Here is a 21,185-nt window from a genome sequence, read left to right as displayed (position 1 = left end):
ATTTCGCATATAGTTACAAACCCGAAACCATATTGCACTTTCGCTTTAGGTACTTACGGGAGATGCCGAACATGTTTCCCATCTCGGTCCATGCGACATCCTTCTTGTTACGGTCTTTGAATGATGGGTGTAGCTTGTTGTACAGGTACGGGTACTGTTTAACAGCCTCTATAAGCAACTCTGCCGAATATGCAGCAGCTTCCATGGTGGCGTGGACTTTGTATTTGCCGCGACGTGGGAGGAAGCCGGATGTAGACACATGAAAGATCACTTTCGGTGCGCCGCTGATTGGTTTATCAGTTTTGCGACCATGGTCGCGCGACTGAAAAATCGCGCAGAGAGCGACTAGCCCAAGATGGTCGCTTTTCGAGAAAAGCGACCGTTTGCGATCATTTGCGACCACTGTCAGTCGCCGGTGTGAATGAGCCTTTAGCCGTCTGCCTGATGTGCCCCCATGCGTTATGTGGGGCGTTGAAATCTCCCCTGATTACTAACGGTGACTGTCTAGTGAGTGAAGCCGCCTTCATAAACAGGGAGTGGAAAGACTGTGTGTGATCGGATGGCGGGCTGTAACCATTGAGGATGAACACGCTTTGTTTAAGCCAGCTGTTGGGGATAACCTTAACGAGAAGCGCCTCCATTCTGCCGCGACCTGACTGAATGTCATGTTCAACGTATGCGAGCTCTTTGCTCACTAGCGTAGCTATACCTCTCTTGGACTCCCCCCTTACCGCCACCAATTTGTAACCGGCGAGGGTGGGTGTAACACACAGTGTTTACTGTAGCAAAATTACTTGCGGCCTTTTGGCCTGAGCTTTAATGTACTGTTGCAGCGAAGTCTTGCGCCTTTGAAAGCTAGCACGATTCCACTGCCAAATTACTAGATCATTTTGAGTGCCCGCCATTTTGCTAGTTTCCGTTTTGATGACCCTTCGGGGCCGTCCCAGTATCATCATTAGCTGCAGCTTGTGTAGGAACCTTTGACTTGGCCTTAATCGCCATCTTTTTCTCAACTGCTACTACTTTATTCTCTATAGCTCCTACGTTACTCTCAAGTGCTCCCATGCGCTGCGCGAGCTGGTTAATGCTTGCCTGATTTTCTTTGGAAATCCTAAGTAACTCTTCGAGCATTTTGTTCTGCGAGCTTTCCGCCTCGGCCATCTCCGAGTCGCTCATCTCCGGGTCGTCCTCATGTGGAAGGGGGGCCTTACGTTTGGCTTTGCTGACCTCGACTTTGTGTTCCTGCGTTCTTTTCTGCACGGCGTTATCCGCCGCTTTCGCACCCTCGACCCTGCTGGGAATGGCCTGCGCAACTTTCTGCTTACATAGCTCTTCTTTGAGACTAGCAATCTCCTGACGTAGTAGTTCAATTTCATGCTGTGCACTATGCTCTGGTGATACCGACCGCGTTACATTTCTGGGTTTGGGCGTCTTCGCGACTCGGTCCGCCCAGGCGAGCTCCTCCTGAAATCTCGTTCGAGACGCCGAGCGCCCTCTGGAACAGGAGCGGCTCCGCTTGATGTTGCGCCGTCGCGTAGATGGCGTCCTGGAGCGGCCTCTCCTGAAGGTGCTGGCGACGCTGGTACAGACGCTGAAGTCGCGTGACTGTATTTCTCGAGCCACCTGCGTCTTCTCGGCGCGCCGGTGGCGTTGGCGTCTTCTCCTTCTGACGATGTAGGGGAATTGAAATATGTCTTTGCATACTCAGTTTACGCCCCTCACTTATTACATATCTCCGCACTTCATAGATGTAGTTAAGCGCCGTAGTACACTGTTCTGGCCCATGCCTAATTGTTTGATAACGCGAGGAGAAAGAACGCTGCACCGCCGTAATCGAGCAGCTCGGAAATCCTCACTCTGCCGTTCTGTGTACGTACCTTTATCCGCCCTTGTTTCTCATGCTTCCTCATGTGTTCAATGCACCACCTAGCCCAAACAAGCGCGTTACTGCGTCTGCTTGAACTGCGTCCAATCCTGTCTCTTCGTGCTCAAGCGGCAGCGACAGGTGGTGGCGTCGTCATCCCAATGGGCCATGAATGTCCACCGGATACCCAGCGGACAACGATTAGTGGACATTTGCATGTCCTGCAGACATCCGCACATATCCTCCGCATGTACTACGGACATCCGTTGGAGCTTAAGGCGCAACCAAGGTGGCCATCCAGCGAATGTCCCATGGACGTCAATGCCGGATATGCGGATGTCTCAGGGACGTTTACAGAAGGCTGTTCGCTCTTTCAGGATGTCCACGGGACATCCGTTGGATACATATTTTGCTAATATGGGATACCCGAGGGATGTCGATTTTTAAAATTTGATTGGACGTACCATGCCGGCACCAAATGTGATCTTCAACCTCTTGGGTCAGTGCCATATTCAATGTTGTTGCAGCATTTATATGCGTTTTTACTGCAATATTTATTAAATGCTACAACACAAAGAATTACGGCATTGATCCTGAAGGAGAGCCATCGTACTGGTGCACAGCTAGGAAAAGACAATGTTACAGCTTTCATGTTTATTCACAGTAAAGCAAAAACAAGCAAAAAACAGTGGGCTTTGGTCTTGTGTTATCACAGTACAAGAGCTTCTGGATCCACAGAACAAGCACTGCAAAGTCTATCTCCAACGCTTAAGCCAAATAGCCTGCAAGTGCATGTAGTGTCACCAGCTCTAGTGCGTCAGAAAAAACCTCGAAATGTCGGGGGTGATCAGCAGATCAACTCAAATATTTACACATTTTCTAGGAAAGTATACTTTAGTAAACCTAAGACAAAGGCAACACCAAGTACTAAACGTATACAACTGCAAAGCACGATATGATGAGAGCCTTGTCTCTTGCCACCAAAAACAATAAATAAGGGCACTTTCATTCACAGAAACATAATGCCATGAATCTGTCACAGCCGTTATTCTCGTCAGGCACAACAATATCCGTACAAATAGACATTGTTAACGTTCAATAGCTTCTACATATGCAAATAAAACTCTAAAACAACTTTATTAAAAGATGAGTGCATGAGACACATCTAAAAAAACGTTTAAAGATTTAAATTCCAACATAAACGCCAGGAGCTCTGTTGCATCAACCCGATTACAAAGTGAGGGCATAAAAAATCTGAAAGTTCAGTTTTATTACATTAAATTAAGAAACACCAAGAAAACCAAGCATGGCTGGGACATGTGGACCAAGCATACCATTAGCTTACAGATTCTGACTAGATTCCATTAAATATATACATAATTGCACACAGGCCACCTTGTTTCAGCATAACCGATAAAGGGAACTACACACTTCCTAAAAAAATGCAGCCACTGCCACTCATAACGGGAAATACCGCATTATATAGTAAGAGAAATTGAATGAAGAAGTTTAACATCAGTATTGGTAAGAATAAAAATGTGTCGCAACATCATTTGCAACAGAGAACAAGTCATGTAAGAGCTGTTGAGCTTACTATCATTAAAGTGCTTCAGTTATCACAACACAGCCACTAATTACACTTTAAGGAGTGATTTTGTAGTATCTTAAGCTCTGCAAAGCAGTTCAGAGATATATTAGCATATTACAATACAGCTGCAGCACGAGAATTTAACTTATAGAGCAATTTTCACAATATCTGAACATTAAACCCAGTCCACAGTGCAAATAAAGAACCGCGAACTTCACCGTGTGCACAACTGTAGAACAAAGTTCTGTTAGTAGTTTAACAACAAACATGTGGCCTTCTCGAGTATGAAATTACTTGCTTAGAAATACAGAACTTGCATTGAAGAGTTTGGTATCAAAATTTATAATACAGATACTGCCTCAAAGTGCTAGAAACTGTTACAAATGCTAAATATACATAAAGGAGCAACAATATTTAGCTTAAAATCTTATTTAAAAATTTGCACTTACTGGCTGCCCATCCTTGCTCAAATTAGGTAAAAAGAGCATTTTATGGTCTGGATCATTCAATTTAATACATGGCAGTTACTTAACTGGCTTTTAAGTAAAAAATGTAAAGTTGCCTTCTTTTCCCGGAATGCAAGCTGCTTCCAAAGTGGCGCTAGCATAAGCTTGTGTTGCTGCCTGAAGGCAGGTACAGAAAGCAGCAATGGAAGGAGAGTTACCGCGTGTTCCAGAAGAATGGGCAATACGCGGAAACTACCTGTACAGCTTTTACAGCTGACTAGACATTTTCACCTATCTCGTATGAATGCAACAGTCTCCAAAGCACTTGGTAACAATGCAACAGAAACTGCACATGACTTTGCAGATCGCAATAGCAGTGGATAACACAGATACACTACACTGTGGACATAGGTCTAAAGTCGAACTTGCAATGTGCTTTAGATCAGCTGAACCCTTAAAAAAGTTATTCATCAAATAAAAAGAAGCACCATGTCGCACATAACGCCAGATGACTAAAGTGGATGCTACCTGCAAAACACGAATTGTGACAGCACCCTTCACATTTTTTAAAGAAAAGGTACTATACTGAAGTGTGGAGGTGGCACACCGATTACCACCACGAAGTTGTGGTTGAGCTGTTTGCCAACAGTGGATGGTCCTTGTCTTGGCCATGTGCTATCTGCTGCCATCAATATCCACAGAATGACCAGGGAATCAGAAGCTGGAAGCCTTGGACCCCCTGCCGTGGTGACACTTTCAGCCAGTATCTGAAACAGCAAACACGCCATGACAAAGACGATTGTCAGAAGCTACTTGTGAAATGGGATTTTATAGACGTCTTCTGTGTAACATCTAATTATCATGGTTTCAGTCGGCTGCAAAGTGGGAACATACATTTATACACGACTAAGAACAACGGCAAACACGTGGACAAGGGCAGCAACAAAGATGGTAAAACAAGTAAGGATCTTTGGGGCCTTTCTTCCGAGCCAGTTTGTGCACTGTACAGTTTGTGTACAGCCAGTTTGTGCCTGGCAGAAGATAATACAAAGAGTATAAAAGTAGGTCACACGCTCAACACAGATTTCACCATATCGACTGCTTAGAACACTTACACATTAGGAATACAGGCAAAACATACATTTTTGTGCACTGCTCAGGATTTGACATGATGCCGCAATGCGAATTCCATTACCTGCTGCCTGATCAAATTGTCCTTGCTTTGACTTCTGAAGCTTGGTGGCAACGCGCTCGGGGGCGTGCCGGAGCCACGATTTGATAGAGGCCTCAACGTCAGCAGCAGTTGCGTTTGGCGCTTTGCAAGCAGCATCTGAAATTTACAAGATTCCTTAAATCATCTCAACAATAACAGTTGTCTTGGTGAAAATACAAATTTCAAGAGTCATAAACAGTCTGCTGAGCCTACAAAAAAATTGAGCAATAAATTACTGCCTACTCAAAGCCCTTCCACACATTACAAGTTTGTTATATTGAGTAGAGTTGGGCACTTCAGTTTCACTTGCTTTTTCAAATGATAGTGAGGCGGAACACCAGCCAAAACGGTCAAATGATTGCTTTGCATTTTTTATTTAGGCTGCTATTTCAATAACCTCACACCGCCTTGCAGTGAAAGGCTGCACGGTGATCTTACAATTTATTTATGCCCTTCGCTTTTTACCCGACAAACTATAATATTTTAAGTTTCTACCTTCTAAAGCTAAGCCTGGACCTTTAGAGTGTTAGCAAATTGTTCATTTTTTACCATGTAGATTTTTTTAGTTAACATTAAAATATAAGTGCACAATGAAATTGCAGCATCCCTGCAGTGTTGAAATATGCAACCCATAGCAATGGTGATAACTGACTGCAAACTTACAAAATAGATAAACGGGCAGCATTTAAAAAAACTGACATTCGTATGGTGTATGTGGCAAAAATCAGAACAATGAGCATGTTTTCGTTTTTCCTGAGGAAGGCTAGTTCTGTGTAAAACACAGAAGTAAGATGTATTATACAGCACACCTGCTATGGCTTTAGCAATCTTCAAGGTGGAGAAGCTCAGTTTTCCTTTTCGACCCATCCAAGAAAATTATGCCGCAACCTCGTCCGTGATGCAGAATGACACGATTCATTTTGTTGCCCAGTAGGCATCTTTCCCACCGAGCTGTGCCAACTCATGAACCTGTGTGCACAAGAGAATAAATTATTTTCAACAAAGAAACTTGTTGAATGATGTGACTGTTTTAGAATATGAAAAAGAGTATAAGTCATAAAGCATGTAAGCAATGTACGAAAAACGCATGACATTCTTGATATATTGCAAAACTGCAGTGTTTCAACATCTTAAATATCCATTATGAGTTCGATGAACTGAAACAAAAAAAAAACAATGAAAAAAGAAAGAAACAACTTACCAGGATCTTAAATTTTCCAGTATCGAGCTTGTCGTCAAACTATTGTAGTTCTTCAAGACTACTTAGTGGATGGCCTAAGAGATCTGCGCATTCAGTGACTGAAGAAGTAGGTAGTATATCGCACAACTTGTTCAGGGTGCCCGCTTGTTGCTCTAGCATGAAGCGAAGCGTGTTCAGCAGTCGTAGTACATGTAGCTGGAAGTCTGATAAATGTCGTAAATAAACGCTATTAAAACTTAGTAGGATTCAAGAACATTTTAAAAACCATTTTACTGAAAACTGCATTCATTTCTTTAAAAGGAGCGTACTTTTCTCTACACAACAATGATGAGGTGTGTTTTGTGGCCATTCTTGCTCTATCTGCTCACCTGAAAAGCACAATTTCAATTCATTAGTATTTTGGGTTAAATGGCTAATGATTTATTTGACTTTGACCTCCTTTATCTGGCACATACCTGCATCTACAGAGTGGTTATCAGACATGCCTTGTGGCGAGTTTGTCTCTGACAACTGGGTCCCTGCAGTGTCAAAGAAGAGAGCAGTGAGCCGCAAGAGCCGCTCCACTTGTTGGAAATTCTGATGTGCAACAGATAGTAACAAAGAGCCTAGCAGAGCAAAGAAAATTACCGATAGCAAAGGTTTACTTGTTCAATTATAAAACTGAATTATGGAGGTTAACATATTTTGCTTCACCCACTTCTACAATGCTTGGGAATTCATCTATGCATGGCTCTTAAGAAGCTTTACAGCTATCTGTGGTTCTAACCTTTAGGTTGGAACCACAGAAAGTTGCTAAATTCGTTACACACAAAAAATAATAAATACGCACGTAAATCGTAATTTTGTAATGAGACGGCTGTGTGAGGTATGTGTGAGAATACCTGCTGTGCCTTTGTCTCCCTGGCCAAATGTGGGCAGACTTGTTGCTTCAGTCAAGGTTATTCCTAGAAAGCAATACATGTAGTCCATCACGTAATGATTCCTATTAGCATTAATCACAACCATACACTGGCCGTGGAGCGCAGTATACTCCTACATAAAATAAACTTACAAAAGCTCCAGTATTTATACTGAACTTCAAAGTTACAATTCCGCAGTTCAGTGTTGCAGGATGAATTTCCTTTTGTAGCAATCTGCTACAATTGCATGAATGTCACAATTATATTCATGCTATACTCCATGATAAATGTTTCTGGCAAGTGAATAAATGCTAGAGGGGCAACTAGCAAAGTTTCGGTGTACATGCAAGGTAAATACCTTGTTCACACATGTTGAAAACATGCTGACTAGGCATTCAATGTGAAATTATCAGAAAGCATTCCAAGCTTTGCATCTATTTTACTATGAAGTTGGCAGTGCACTGCTGAAACACAGGAGAACAACGAGATGGACGAAGCGCTTCGTCCCATAGCGTCCTTCTCTTGCGTTTCAACCGTGCGCTGCCGCCTTCGTTATGTGTTACCAACACGCCCATTCGCCCGTCATTTTAATTTTACTGTTTGGAAATGCGCTTTGTAAATTTAAAAATCATATTGATAATGGCACATGAGCATTGTTTAGCTACGAATGCAGCTAGCAGCCTGCTTTTCTCTTCGAACGAGCAGTTTTTCATGGATGGTATGCAAATATTTAATGCAGATAAAAGAAAGGAAGGAGGTGGTGCATTGTAACATCAAAGGGTTGAGAAAAAATTTGCCTCATGCACCAACGGAGCGCTTGCAAGGCTAAAGCTACTTCCTCAATGGAATGCAAATCACAGCTGTACCCTCAATGCAGCACTTGGGACAGCCAGTGTATCCACTGTGGCCTTTGGTCATCATTACGAAAGACCGTGCTGGCGCATCACAAACAAGAGCCTTCAGACAAACCTCAATTGGCTTGCCATTGACAAGCCCATTCGCCAGCAAATACTGTGACTGATCAACGAAAGCTTTCAAAAAGTCATTGGGTGAATGCGGCTTTGAAGGCCCCGCATAAGCCAATAACAAATGGCTCAAAACCCTCACGACAGTTACTAACTCTACGTTGTATAGGCCAAAGTTGCACTCTTGAGCGTTTTGCAAGGGGCAGACCATCTACATTGACAATGAGCGAAACAATACGTGGAGGGTCTTTCACGAATTTCAACGAATGTTTAAGCCTGGCAGCGAGACCAAAATGACAATATTCGCCCGTAGACAGGGCCACCACGAAGTACGTACTCAGTGTTTTCTCGTCGCGGCGTTTTGAGGAGTGCACGCGCGTCATCAGGGAGGTCAAGTTCGGAAAAGATGCTGTAACGTTTATGCAGCTTCAATATCTGGTTTAATGCTTTTTTCGCTTGATGTTATTCTCATCTGCCCATTGACGCAGATCCTCTCGAAAGCTTTCTTTTTGCGGTGCTACTTCATCTGATGAAACAACTGGCACAGAAGAAAAATGCGAGTTTTGACGTGAGGCTCCAGGCAAATCATCTGAATCACCTGACGAACTATTTGACGATTGTGTGGAATCGGCATCATGACTAGCAAAATGTGCGATTTCATGCGAGGCACTGGTAGATTCACTATGCACAGCTAAGTCATCATGTTTTGCAACTGCCAAGCGTTGTGGCTCTTCTCGACATGGCTGGGTGGCGGAGGCCGCACACGCATTGTCTCCCAAACACTCCGGCACAGTGCATAAGGGATCAATTAGCAGATGTGTCCTCCTTGCTTCCCGCGATGACTTCTCCGTAACGAGCTTTTTGCGAGGCCTCTGCATATGTTTGTAGAAATCCTAAGAAAATTTCATAGTCACAACTGTCACCTGGCTTCTAGCGACTACAAGCAAGAAAGCAGCTGGTTGCATACAAGCGATCACAGCTTTGATAAACGCGTGGTCCCGCTCACCTTGGTCACGTAATCCTCAGACAAGGAGCTCGTCCACGGCCGCAAGTCAGACACGCATACCTGCCAGGTTCTCAGAGAAGACGTTAGCGAGATCTGACTGGAGCTGGGGGGGGGGGGGGAGGGGGGGGGTGCTCAGCGTCACAATATTTCACACGCATGTTACATGTCTAAATTTTTTATTTAGTTGGAACGGAGCAGGAATTGTATAGTTTTTGTTTCGAAACGACCAACAACCTACACAACTGGTCACTATCACTAAATCTTCGACCTGGCTGACGCCGCCCTATTCAAGAAGTCCTTGAAATGCTGTCGTGCGTAACAATGTTCGCCGCTGCGACACTTAGCCAAAAGAATGTGTCCGAGGGTTGTGTCATACATAGGTGCTCAAAACTGGGTACGATTTTTTTACAGTGCTCAACTGCCTCTCGCATTCAGCGTAGCTGTGCGGTATAGAGAGGATTCCGAGCATAACCGCTGAGATAGGCCCAAATTTCAAAAGCCCGTCTGCGCCTCTGAGCTAGGAGATGGCGTTCCACTGGGCATCAGGCCGTTCCTCTTGCAGCACATCTGGAGGAATGACAAAAGCCTGCAACTTCACAAATTCCATTTCCAGAAAGTTGAGAGCTTCATCTTTATAGGCTCTAGCGGCTCAAGTGGTAACAAGGCCGGAAACCTCTCAACAAAGAAGAGCATGTTACGAAATGACATGGTGTCAATGGATTTGACATCGGTAACTTGTGAATTAATCAGTGCACTGGGAGCCAAAGGAAATTTGAGCCGAATGTAATCACAGGCAGTGACGTATTTCCAAACAGCCTCAAAAATTGTTCTTGTTCACGTGGCTTGAGTTTTTCAACAATGTGTTTAGCTTCTTATCCGACAACAATATCTCGGTCATCCTCCTGCGCATCTCGGCTCTGGTAGTCAATCGTAAGCGGGTCATTGTGCTCCGTTAGCAGGCCTGGCCTCACGAACCTTGAAAGGAGGTCCTCAAAAAGCCCAAAGAGCAGCGATTGCAGCAAGTGTATTTGAGGAGCTTGCGCTTGCAGTCGGCAGTTCAATGTCTCAAAGGCAGGGAGAATGGTCTTTTAAAAAAAGACAGCAAGCTTTGTTGACATCAGAGCTCAGGAACACGAACAGCCGTTCCTCACGTGTTATGCATGGTGCCCCCTGAGTCTTGTCTTCCACATCAGCGCCCTTAGCCGTTTTCACTGTCACTGGTGTACTCTCTGCTGACGTTTTTCTCTTCTCTTTGCACAGGATGGGCTCCGGTTGTGCAGTTGCCGCTGACGCCACTGGTGTCTTTGGAATTTGATAGTAAGACATAAACTGCGGGCTTGTGGTTTCTTCACCCCATGAAGGAAAAAGCTCAACAGAGGTGCCACTGGTCCAGTAGCCTTTGCAGGCATTTCCCAAGCGACAGCCATCGAGTTGGCGTGTGCTTCAGGATTTTTCGGAACTGAACATTGTGCATTTCATGAACGGTCTAAGGGCAAATTTTTTTAGCACTCTTTTCCAAATAAAAAATATCCACGAGGACTTCGTCCCCCGCAGGGGCGTCTGCGTCAGCAGGCGTTTGGTGTGTTGCGACACTACGGACCCGAGCACACGAGCGTTGGACCCTCCCGCGTGTAGCCGTCCGCGGCTTAGCCGTGTCTGGGGAAAGGGGGATCCTGGGGGTTGAGCTGATGCTGGGTGTTTGGACCTTTACGACCCCCCGGCGGAGGCAACACACCCCTTTGGCCTCTGCTTCACATAGACGGCACCTCCAGACTGACCCACCTGGAGGACATCGGCAGTCGCCTTTTCCTATCTCTCCCTCCTCCAATCTTCGTCTTTATCTCTCACTTTTTGACCTTTCGTGTCTCCTTCTCTCTTCTTTTTACTTCCTTTCTCCTGGCGGCAAGGGTTGACCCTGTGTGGCTATCCAACCTTGGGTACACCATATCCGGTTATAGTAACGGCGTACGACTGGCGTCGTGCAGACTTGTATGCAAGCTCTGCCGCGTCCCCTCGTTGGGCTCCGTGGTGGGTGGTCGGCGCTGTTGCCGAATATATACATTTTTTTCATGGAAACTTCTTTCCCCTCCCTTGCTGATCGCCCTCAGAAACGAGGGCGCACCGAAGATGTCTTCAAGTTTTTTGGACGCCAAACCTAAAATTTTCCCCGCTTTCACGTTATTCATTCTGAAAAGCCAAACAAAGTAGTCCGAAACATTTCACCATTCCTAGTTTCAAAATCCCTGACTGATGTTTTTCGTCCAGGTTACAAGGTGTCGAGGATGGCAAGCGGCGACCTCCTCTTGGAGCTCCGCGATATAAAACAATATGAGAAACTACCGCAACTAGTGTCATTTGGGGAGACCCCCATAACAGTAACCCGGCACCGTACAATGAACACCACCCGTGGTGTTGTGTCAGATGATGATTTGCTTGAGCTGACTGAAGCGGAACTCCTGGAGGGCTTCAGCGAACAAAATGTGATCAATGTCAGAAGAATTAAGATGAGGCGGGATGGTAAAGAGATTCAGACGAAGCACCTAATAATTACCTTTGGATCAAGTATCTTGCCCGAGTCAATCGAGGCCGGGTACATCAAGCTCCGTGTTAGGCTGTACGTGCCAAATCCACTCCGATGTTTCAAATGCCAGCGCTTCGGTCACAGCTCGCAGAGCTGCCGAGGCCGCCAAACCTGTGCGAAGTGCAGTGCCCACGAACACACATCTGAAGCTTGTGAGAATGCTCTCCACTGTGTAAACTGTGATGGGGAGCACGCCCCGTACTCGCGGTCGTGCCCATCCTGGAAAAAAGAAAAGGAAATTGTAACAGTTAAAGTAAAGGAAAATATAAGTTTCAAGGAGGCACGCAGGCGGGTAGCATACCTGCCAAAGAAAAGCTTTGCCGATGTGGCGCATCAGGGGGCAGCGCCACAACGGCCTCCGGCGGCTGTCCGACCCACAAGCAGTGAGTCGGCAGTCACGCCATCTGCCCCCGCGACGGTTGCAGCTAGCGCTGCTCCGTCAACCGAGGAGAAGGAACCATCGACCCCGAAGGTGGGCGCGGCCGAGGCTGCCTCAACTTCCCAGGTCCCTTCCAGCGCTGGCAACGGCCAGCGCAGCCAAATCCCTCAGGGAACCCCATCGACCTCCGGGCTGGTGGGCACAGGGGTCTTGCCTCCCGGGGCAGGACTCTCCCGGAAAACCTCGCGCTCGCAAGAGCGCTTGTCCGGCGTCTCACAAAAGGCAATGGACACTACACCTGTCCTCAAGGCGCACCAAACGCCTAAGGAGCGCCGAGACTCGCTCGAACGCTCCAGAAAGGGCAGAACCCCCGTTACAGGGCCTCGAAAGAGCTCTGTAACCTAAGGCATAACTTCCGTTTCCGTAAACACAGCACCAATTTAATTTAAAATATGTATACACAAATCATCCAATGGAATGTCAGAGGTCTTCTCAGGAATCTTGATGATGTGCAAGAACTCATCCATAAACACAAACCAAAAGTGCTGTGTTTACAGGAAACACACTTAAAACCAAAACACACAAATTTTCTTCGACAGCACGTTACTTTTCGCAAAGATCGCGATGATGCTATCGCATCATCGGGCGGTGTTGCAATTGTAATTAAAAAAAGCATAGCCTGTCCACGTTTACAGCTACGAACGGCCCTTGAGGCAGTGGCGGTTCGGGTTATTCTGCTAAACAATCTGATCACTATTTGCTCACTTTATATACCCCCACATTATAAACTAAGCAAACATGAATTTCAGTCTTTTATAGATGAATTGCCAGAACCCTTAGTTGTTCTTGGCGATTTCAATGCACATAACTTCCTGTGTGGCGACCCTCGTATAGATGCGCGAGGACGTCTTGTCGAACAGTTCCTTTTTTCTTCTGGTGCGTGTATGTTGAATAAGAAGGAACACACATATTACTCTCTTGCAAACAGAAGCTATTCTTCCATAGATCTTAGCATAGTCTCCTCGTCTGTACTGCCTGAACTTGAATGGTAAGTTACCGACAACCCTTACGGCAGCGACCACTTCCTTATACTGCTAAGATCACCGAAAGAAAACGAATATCCACCACACGCTCCTAGGTGGAAGATTGAGACTGCTGATTGGGAGAAATTTCGATCTCTTACTAGTATCTCATGCGCTGACCTGTCTTCGTTAGGAATTGATGCTGCAGTCGAGTTCTTTACAGCATTCATAATAGATGTCGCAACTAAATGCATATCAGAAGTAAAAAGCTTGGCCTGCAAACGGCGTGTCCCGTGGTGGAACGACGATTGTAGGATCGCTCGTGAAAAACAGAACAGGGCGTGGGGGATGCTACGCGCTTCTCCCTCTGCGGAGAATCTTAGCAACTTTAAAAAAGTAAAATCCCAAGGCAGGCGAACCCGCCGACAGGCCAGACGAGAAAGTTGGCAGAAGTTTCTATCGAGTATTAACTCGTTCAGAGATGAGGCCAGAGCCTTGAACAGGGTCAATAGGATAAGAGGGCGACAAGCATATGCACTCCCTTTGGTAAACACAGAAGGCGATACCCTACAAGGTCAGGCGGACTCACTTGGGGAGCACTTTGAGAGCGTGTCAAGTGCCAACCATTACTCGCGATCCTTTCTGAAATATAAACAAATAGAAGAATGTAAGCCACTCATAAGAAAATGTCAACAGAATGAACCATACAACTGTCCTTTTAGTATTGCCGAGTTGAGAGCTGCCTTGAGCGCATGCAAGAGCTCTGCACCGGGATCTGACAGAATCAGGTATGAAATGATCACAAACTTACATAAAGACGCCCAAGTTACACTAGTCACAATTTTCAACACCATTTGGGCTGCAGGATACCTCCCGGTTGCATGGAAAGAAGCCATTGTGATCCCGGTTTTGAAACAAGGCAAAGATCCTTCCTCAGTGGCAAGTTACCGCCCGATAGCCCTGACAAGTTGCCTTTGTAAGGTATTTGAAAAAATTATTAATCGGCGACTCATTCATTTCCTTGAACAGAGCAAAATGCTTGATCCTTATCAGTGTGGCTTCCGAGAAGGGCGCTCCACAACTGACCATCTTGTACGTGTAGAAGCAAATATCCGAGACGCATTTGTACACAAACAGTTTTTCTTATCCATATTCCTGGATATGGAGAAGGCGTACGATACAACGTGGCGTTACGGAATCTTAAGGGACCTGTCAGAAATGGGCATCCATGGGAATATGCTAAACCTAATAGAAAGCTATCTGTCCAGTCGTACCTTCCGGGTAAAAATCGGTAATGTACTTTCGCGTCATTTTACGCAAGAAACGGGTGTACCTCAAGGAGTCGTGCTCAGCTGCACACTCTTCATCATGAAGATGAACACGCTTCGCGCTAAATTACCACCGGCAATCTTTTATTCTGTCTACGTGGACGATATACAAATAGCTTTCAAATCCTGTAACCTCGCTGTATGCGAGAGACAGGTACAGCATGGCCTGAACAAAGTGTCAATGTGGGCAGACAGGAATGGATTTAAGATCAATCCTAACAAAAGCTCTTGTGTCCTTTTTACAAGAAAGAGAGGAATGATCCCAGATCCTTGCTTAGAACTGGGCGGACGACAAATACCTGTAAACAAAGAGCACAAGTTTCTAGGTGTTATCCTTGACTACAGACTCACTTTCGTCCCCCACATTAAACATCTTAAAGAAAAATGTCTGAAAACAATGAACATAATGAAACTTCTATCCCAGACTACATGGGGTAGTGACAGGAAGTGTTTAATGAATCTCTATAAAAGCCTCATTCGATCGCGACTAGACTATGGTGCCGTGATTTATCACTCTGTCGCCCCGAGCGCACTAAAGATGCTTGACCCAGTGCACCATCTAGGAATCCGACTGGCCACTAGCGCTTTCAGAACGAGTCCCATACAAAGCTTATATGTAGAATCGAATGAGTGGTCACTTCATCTGCAGAGAACATACATCAGCCAAGCATATTTTCTGAAAGTCCACTCAAATCCTCAACATCCGTGTTTTAATACCGTTAATGACATGACATATGCTACACTTTTTCGCAATCTCCCCTCCGTAAGACAGCCTTTCTCGTTGCGTGTGAGGGAGCTTAGTGATGAAATGCATGTCCCACTCCTCGAGCTCCGCCTAATGCCTCCAGCTAAGCTGCTACGTCCTTGGGAGTGGCAGATGATACAATGCGATATATCTTTCATGCAGGTTAGAAAACACGCTCCAGAGATTGAAATCCAGATGCATTTCCGGGAACTGCAATACAAACACTCCTGCACGGAGTTTTACACAGACGCATCGAAGTCACGCGAGGGGGTGTCATATGCAGCCGTCGGCCCATCCTTCTCGAAATCCGATGTGCTGCATCCGGAAACAAGCATCTTTACGGCTGAGGCCTACGCACTATTGTCGGCTGTAAAGCATATAAGGAAAACAAAATTCGAAAAATCTGTTATATATACGGACTCCCTAAGCGCTGTGAAGGCTTTGATGTCATTATGTAGGCACAAAAATCCGGTAATCACTGAACTATATTCCGTCCTATCTAAAGCATATATATGTAACCAGCATGTCATCATATGCTGGGTGTCGGGTCATAGGGGCATCGAAGGTAACATTCTGGCGGACCAGATGGCCACATCAATTGCATCGTATTCTGTTCATCCTACTGCTGCAGTCCCTGTTACAGATCTGAGGCCCTTCTTGCGCAGGAAACTGCGAAACTACTGGCAACGCTTGTGGGACAGGGAAACAAATAATAAGCTGCACGTAATAAAGCCACAATTAGGGTTCTGGCCTTCTGCAATAAAATCACGCCGGACAGATGTCCTATTCTGTCGTCTTAGAATAGGACACACATTTGGAACCCATAACTTTTTACTCACCGGAAATGACCCTCGAACCTGTGGTAGATGCGGGGAGAGGCTGACCGTACTCCACGTCCTCCTGGAGTGTCGGGAAGCCGAATCTGATAGAAAGATACATTTTTCCTTAGCATACCGACAGCACATTCCTCTTCATCCTGCAATGTTTCTTGGACCAGAACCGCTGTTTAATACAGACACAGTCCTAGGTTTCCTCAGAGATGTGGTCTTACATGTTATTAGTCCCATGCACTCGTAGCGCCTCCTCTCTCTAGAGGATGCCACTGCGATAATTGTATGGCATAGCACATGCCTGCAGGCCCTTGTGTTTCAAGGGCTCCAAGGAGGCAGTAGTGGTCTAGCATTTCTTATAATCTGATATATTTTACCTATCGTACCATTCTTTTAAATGCATCTAAATGTTCATAGGACAAGTCATACGTCACCGCCATAATTTTATTATACAGATTTTACGCACCTTAGAGCGTATACTTTAAGGCCCCTTTACAGCCACGTCACACCAATCTCATAACAATCATAATTACACCGCAAACTCATTACCACAGACATAGCGCTCTTTGGCCATACCTGGCCCTTGCGCCATAAAACCCCATACATCATCATCTATCCATCGCTCAGTACCATACGTTTTCTCTAGGGCTGGGTAACGTCGGAACCAAATCCCTCCAAAAGTGGAATAGCAGGCTAGAGGCACTTCACTGAGTCTGACTTCTCCAACTTTCTGGCATTGAAAATTCTCTTTTACCTAAATGTGCTTAGGGTCCACCAACAGAGCGCTGCGCTACCTGCGTGTCAACTTTGGGGCTAATCTGAGAAAAATAAGGGTAATAAAGCAGCAAAGATAGCGCAAATGGCACACGGTTAGTCGACTCATTATTTCTGTTTCAGCATCCGGTCATGCATAGTCAAAAGATCTGATGGCAAGCTGCGCTAAGTTACACGACAAAATGCAGTCCGGTTCAAAAACGTAGACCTATCTATAAGGCCATACAGATATATGTTTTCAAACATGCATGCGATAAAACGACGCACTCGGGTGGGACAGGAGGTGACGTCCCTTGGCGGTCCCTGGGTTATTCGGGTTGAAAACATCCGCTATGAATCCAGTGAGGACAGCCCTGGGACGGCCGAGAAAAAAACCAAACGGACGTTCGGAAATAGCCGAAAACAAACATCCGCTGGCTGTCCTATGGACATTGGGTTTTGGACGTGGACGTTCGTCTTTAGAAGGGACGTCCAACGGACATTCATGGCCCATTGGGATCATGCGACCTGTCGCGAGGTTGCACCACCTCATGCGGTTACCACTTCCTAGCCGCAAAACTAACTGGCTGGGGTGAGCGAATGCCTTGTTGGCTGACAAACGACACGAAATTTTGGGTGAGATTGAGTCATAAGTGGACAGATTACGCGGCACGGCAAAGCACATAACAGCGGAGAGTACCAATCCACAAACACTTACCTCACAAAGACGCGACGATCCCGTAGGCTCGAAATTGGCTCGACCTATCCTGTGGAGCCAGGCTTTCCGACGAGCTTCGTTCTCTTTTGCGCGCGGTATGGTAAAAAGCTTTTTCCTTTGACTGTCACGGTTATCACACGCGAACGCGCAGCAACAAGGCATTGCAAGGCCACAAGCAAGACGGAGGCAGACCGGCACTTCGCATGCATGCCTTATGTACATGCGGCGAGCAGAGAGGTTCTTTCAAGATGGCGCTGAGGTGGGAAAACCAAAATAAAAGCACGTGTCTTTAATTACATTGTTAAGGCTATCCACCTTGCGCTCCAGGTGCCATTGACGTTGCTGCAGAAGTTTAATCTTCTTGCTTGCACTGGTAATGGTGGTGTACCAGTCCACCTCTTGACGTAGAAGTGCTTTCTCTGGAGTGTCGTGTGAAGGTGAATGCTGAAAAGTGCAGTGTCATAAGGTGAAACCCTACAACAACTTGTGTGTTAAATAACACCAACACTTCATCACTGAGTAGTGTTGACACAAAAGAATGTTATTTTTGAAACTGCAATAGCATTCGTTGTATGTATACTGTGTGTCCAAAAAGTGACTGTGTTATGAAAGAGGACGTCGTAAAGCTTGAAGTTTTACTTACACCATTGCAGTGACATTACAGGAGACGGTGAAAATGTCCACCACCAGCTTGAAGACATGTCTGCACACAAGGAGTCAGTGGAGGTTTACTAGAGCTATCTGTCCAATGTGCTGGGTAATAGTCATGTGCAGCTCTTGCAGTATGTTGTCAGACTAGCTACAGGTCTATTGTTGAGCACGTGAAACTGTCATGTCATTTACAAGTATATCATAGAGCACATGGAACTGATTTGCCATTCACAAGTGTTGTATTGTTGTTCATTTTCTCATTGCACAAATACTTCTTGGACACCTAATAAATGCAGTGCAAATGATCTGTGTGGCTCATATACTGTTTTATTGTCCATTAAATGACACTGCAACAAGGTAACTTATTAAGTGGAAATGCTACTAGAAAAAAAATTTGATTGCTTGTACTGGAGATTTGAAAATACTGCCATTCATAGCGTTTTTACGTAGATTTAAAATATATAATTAGTGTTTGTGTAGCTGCTATATATCTTTAGTTACATTCTACACACCAGTTAAATATAGTGATACTTGGTGGCACTTCCTTCTGTATTACATTTTCGAGAAAATCATCGTGCTGCAGCTTATTTAGCTTTTTTTAGACTGCAAAGTGCCCAGATGTATCCGAACTGCACGTATAATTAGTAGAACTTTGTAAAAAAAGATCAGTATGCTTCAACAAATTTTTTTTCATAATCCCATCAGAATAACCTTGTGCACTTATAATTGTCCTATACTAACGAAATTTGGCATGCATACTTTTCAAGATATGTAGGCTGCTGGTACCTACTTGAATATGCAATATTTCTCAGCAATACTTACGAAAGTACAAGGTTCATGGGATTGGGAAATGACTTTGTAAAAGTGTCCTGGGGACTTCTTTTTTGCATAGTTAAAGTAAGTGTATGTGCTGTTTGGATAGATATCGGCTTTTTGCAGTCTACAACGAGCAAAATAAGCTACAGCACGATGCTTCTTGTGAAAATTTTATACACAAGGAAGTGCCCCCAAATATGTATATTTCCAGTTGTGCAACCAAAAAATATAGTAGCTACACAAAAAGTAATGACATATTTGAAATCTAGTACAAATGATAAAAAAAAGCAGCATCTCCTCTTAAATGTGGTCTGCTAGTTACTCCTATATACTTACAATACTCATGCTGCGTCTGAGTGGAGTTTTGAAGATGCGTGGGAACAATTCCTCAAAATTTTCAATGTCAGGGTGGCTGGCACACGGCACCTGTGAGTGCAAAATAGAACTCCTTCCATATTGTAATGAGAACTGTTCCAATTCAATGGAAACTGTGACAATATGAACATTTTCCATATTCTTGCCCTGCTAAAGAGGGGGCAGATCAAGCAGGCAAAGGTAAGGGTAACTGCCGTTTACGTAAACAATCTGTACAGGAAGCTTGATATCGAAATAAGCCCTAATTATATACATTGGTTAAGTAGCAAACTTCCTTTATTGTAAAGATCACGTTATGAAGCCTACACGAAGAAATTGTTTTGCTAAATTTTAAACATTGAGGCTTCGCCTGTTGACTGCATATTAAAAAATAATACTCGCAGCAGTGGCAGAAGTGTCTTTTTCTGCTCCGTTTAGTCCTGTAAAGGGACCTTCACCATTTTCCTGTACATTTGGTGCAGTCTCTTCCATTTCTGCATCTAGTGGCTTTTTAACCTGCCTAGATAAAAACTGTTCATTTACAGAAGGAGTTGCACTTGCGGCGTCAATATCGGAAGGGTAAGCTGCATCACTTTCTTCCCGATTTCGCCTCTGTAACTGTAAGGTGTGGCAAATGTGAGCAATTAACTCAGCTATGACAAGGTTTTTTTGAGTACTCTAACCACCTCAGGCATTCATTGTGTGAAGGTTACACCCCCTGACAACAGTTGGTGACAGTCACCTGCTACACGCTGTCCGGCCTTTCTTTGGCACTGCATTAAGTGTCTACGCAGCTAGGTTCTGGGCAATTAACTGATACAAAGATGATAACCCGGAAATTCAGAATAAACTGAATTGCAATAAGATTTCAAAACCTAAGTGCAAATGAAAATTAAAAACAAAGTATATAAGTATGGTAACGGCATCTTAATCAAAGACAAATAAGTACAGACAGCTCAGAGAAGGAAGTCCCTCAGCGTTTTGTTGAAACAATATTGTGAAGTAGCCGTCGTTATTGTTGCAGGTAAATAATTCCAAAATGAAGCGATGGCCTGGGAGGCTGTCAATACCAATAATTAGTAATTGCCTTCGTCAGCAAAAGTTTATTTTGATGAGAAAAACGAGTAGAATACTTGTTTACCAGCTGTGAAAGAGAAAATAAGTTATGTGAGGTTTTAATACGACGGTTACGAGAAAGAAGCTGGCCTCATCTACATCTAAACAAACAAAAAAACGGATGGAATTCAAATCACCCTACGAAGGAATAGTGCATACTCTATGTGCGGTAATCGTGATTATTCGAACAGCCTGATTTTGTATATGAAAAAGCGCTGTCAAATGTTTTATATAAGTACTGCCCCAGGATGATGTGCAATATGTGAGATGAGAACAAATGAAGGCATTATAATGTGTTCCCAGAATATGCTGAAAGAATTGTCTGGTCCTGATGAGCACGCGTATGCTGAAAGCTTCTATATTAGTAATAGATTTCACAAGTAAGTGATACTTTAATTCAGGTTAAAGTGTACCACCAAGGAAAGTGGCAGTATTTGATGAATATATAAAGCGATTGCCAACACAAGCCTGTGGTATAGTAGTGTCTTTTCTTTGGGTGGGCTGAAATAGCACGAAAGTTGTTAAGAAGGGGGGAGGGTTCACTTTTAGTACGTTATTATCAGACCAGCTAAGAGTTGCATTGTCTGCATCTAGCTTATTTGTTAAGTAAACAGTACTTTTGTCCCTACAAAATATCATTGTTTCATTGGCACAGAGAATAGAATTAGCGTTATTAAGAGCAGCTGGCAGGTCATTTATACAGTAAAAAA

At 44.6% G+C, this 21,185-nt stretch overlaps 1 protein-coding gene across 1 annotated transcript in view; it reads left to right on the top strand.

The window, feature by feature from the left end:
• The window catches only part of LOC126545978 (transmembrane protein 70 homolog, mitochondrial), a 161,704-nt gene extending 151,043 nt beyond the window's left edge, over positions 1-10,661 (top strand). Inside the window, exon 5 of the mRNA XM_050194029.3 lies at positions 10,443-10,661. Coding sequence (XP_050049986.2) covers positions 10,443-10,497 — 55 coding nt within the window. The 3' untranslated portion in view covers positions 10,498-10,661. The remainder of the gene's footprint in view (positions 1-10,442) is intronic.
• Positions 10,662-21,185: the final 10,524 nt, after the last annotated feature.

Source organism: Dermacentor andersoni, chromosome 1 (genome assembly GCF_023375885.2).
Source record: "Dermacentor andersoni chromosome 1, qqDerAnde1_hic_scaffold, whole genome shotgun sequence".
Lineage (NCBI taxonomy): Eukaryota > Metazoa > Arthropoda > Arachnida > Ixodida > Ixodidae > Dermacentor > Dermacentor andersoni.
Note: the sequence above shows the minus strand (reverse complement) of the source record. Positions and strands in the feature narration are given on the sequence as shown.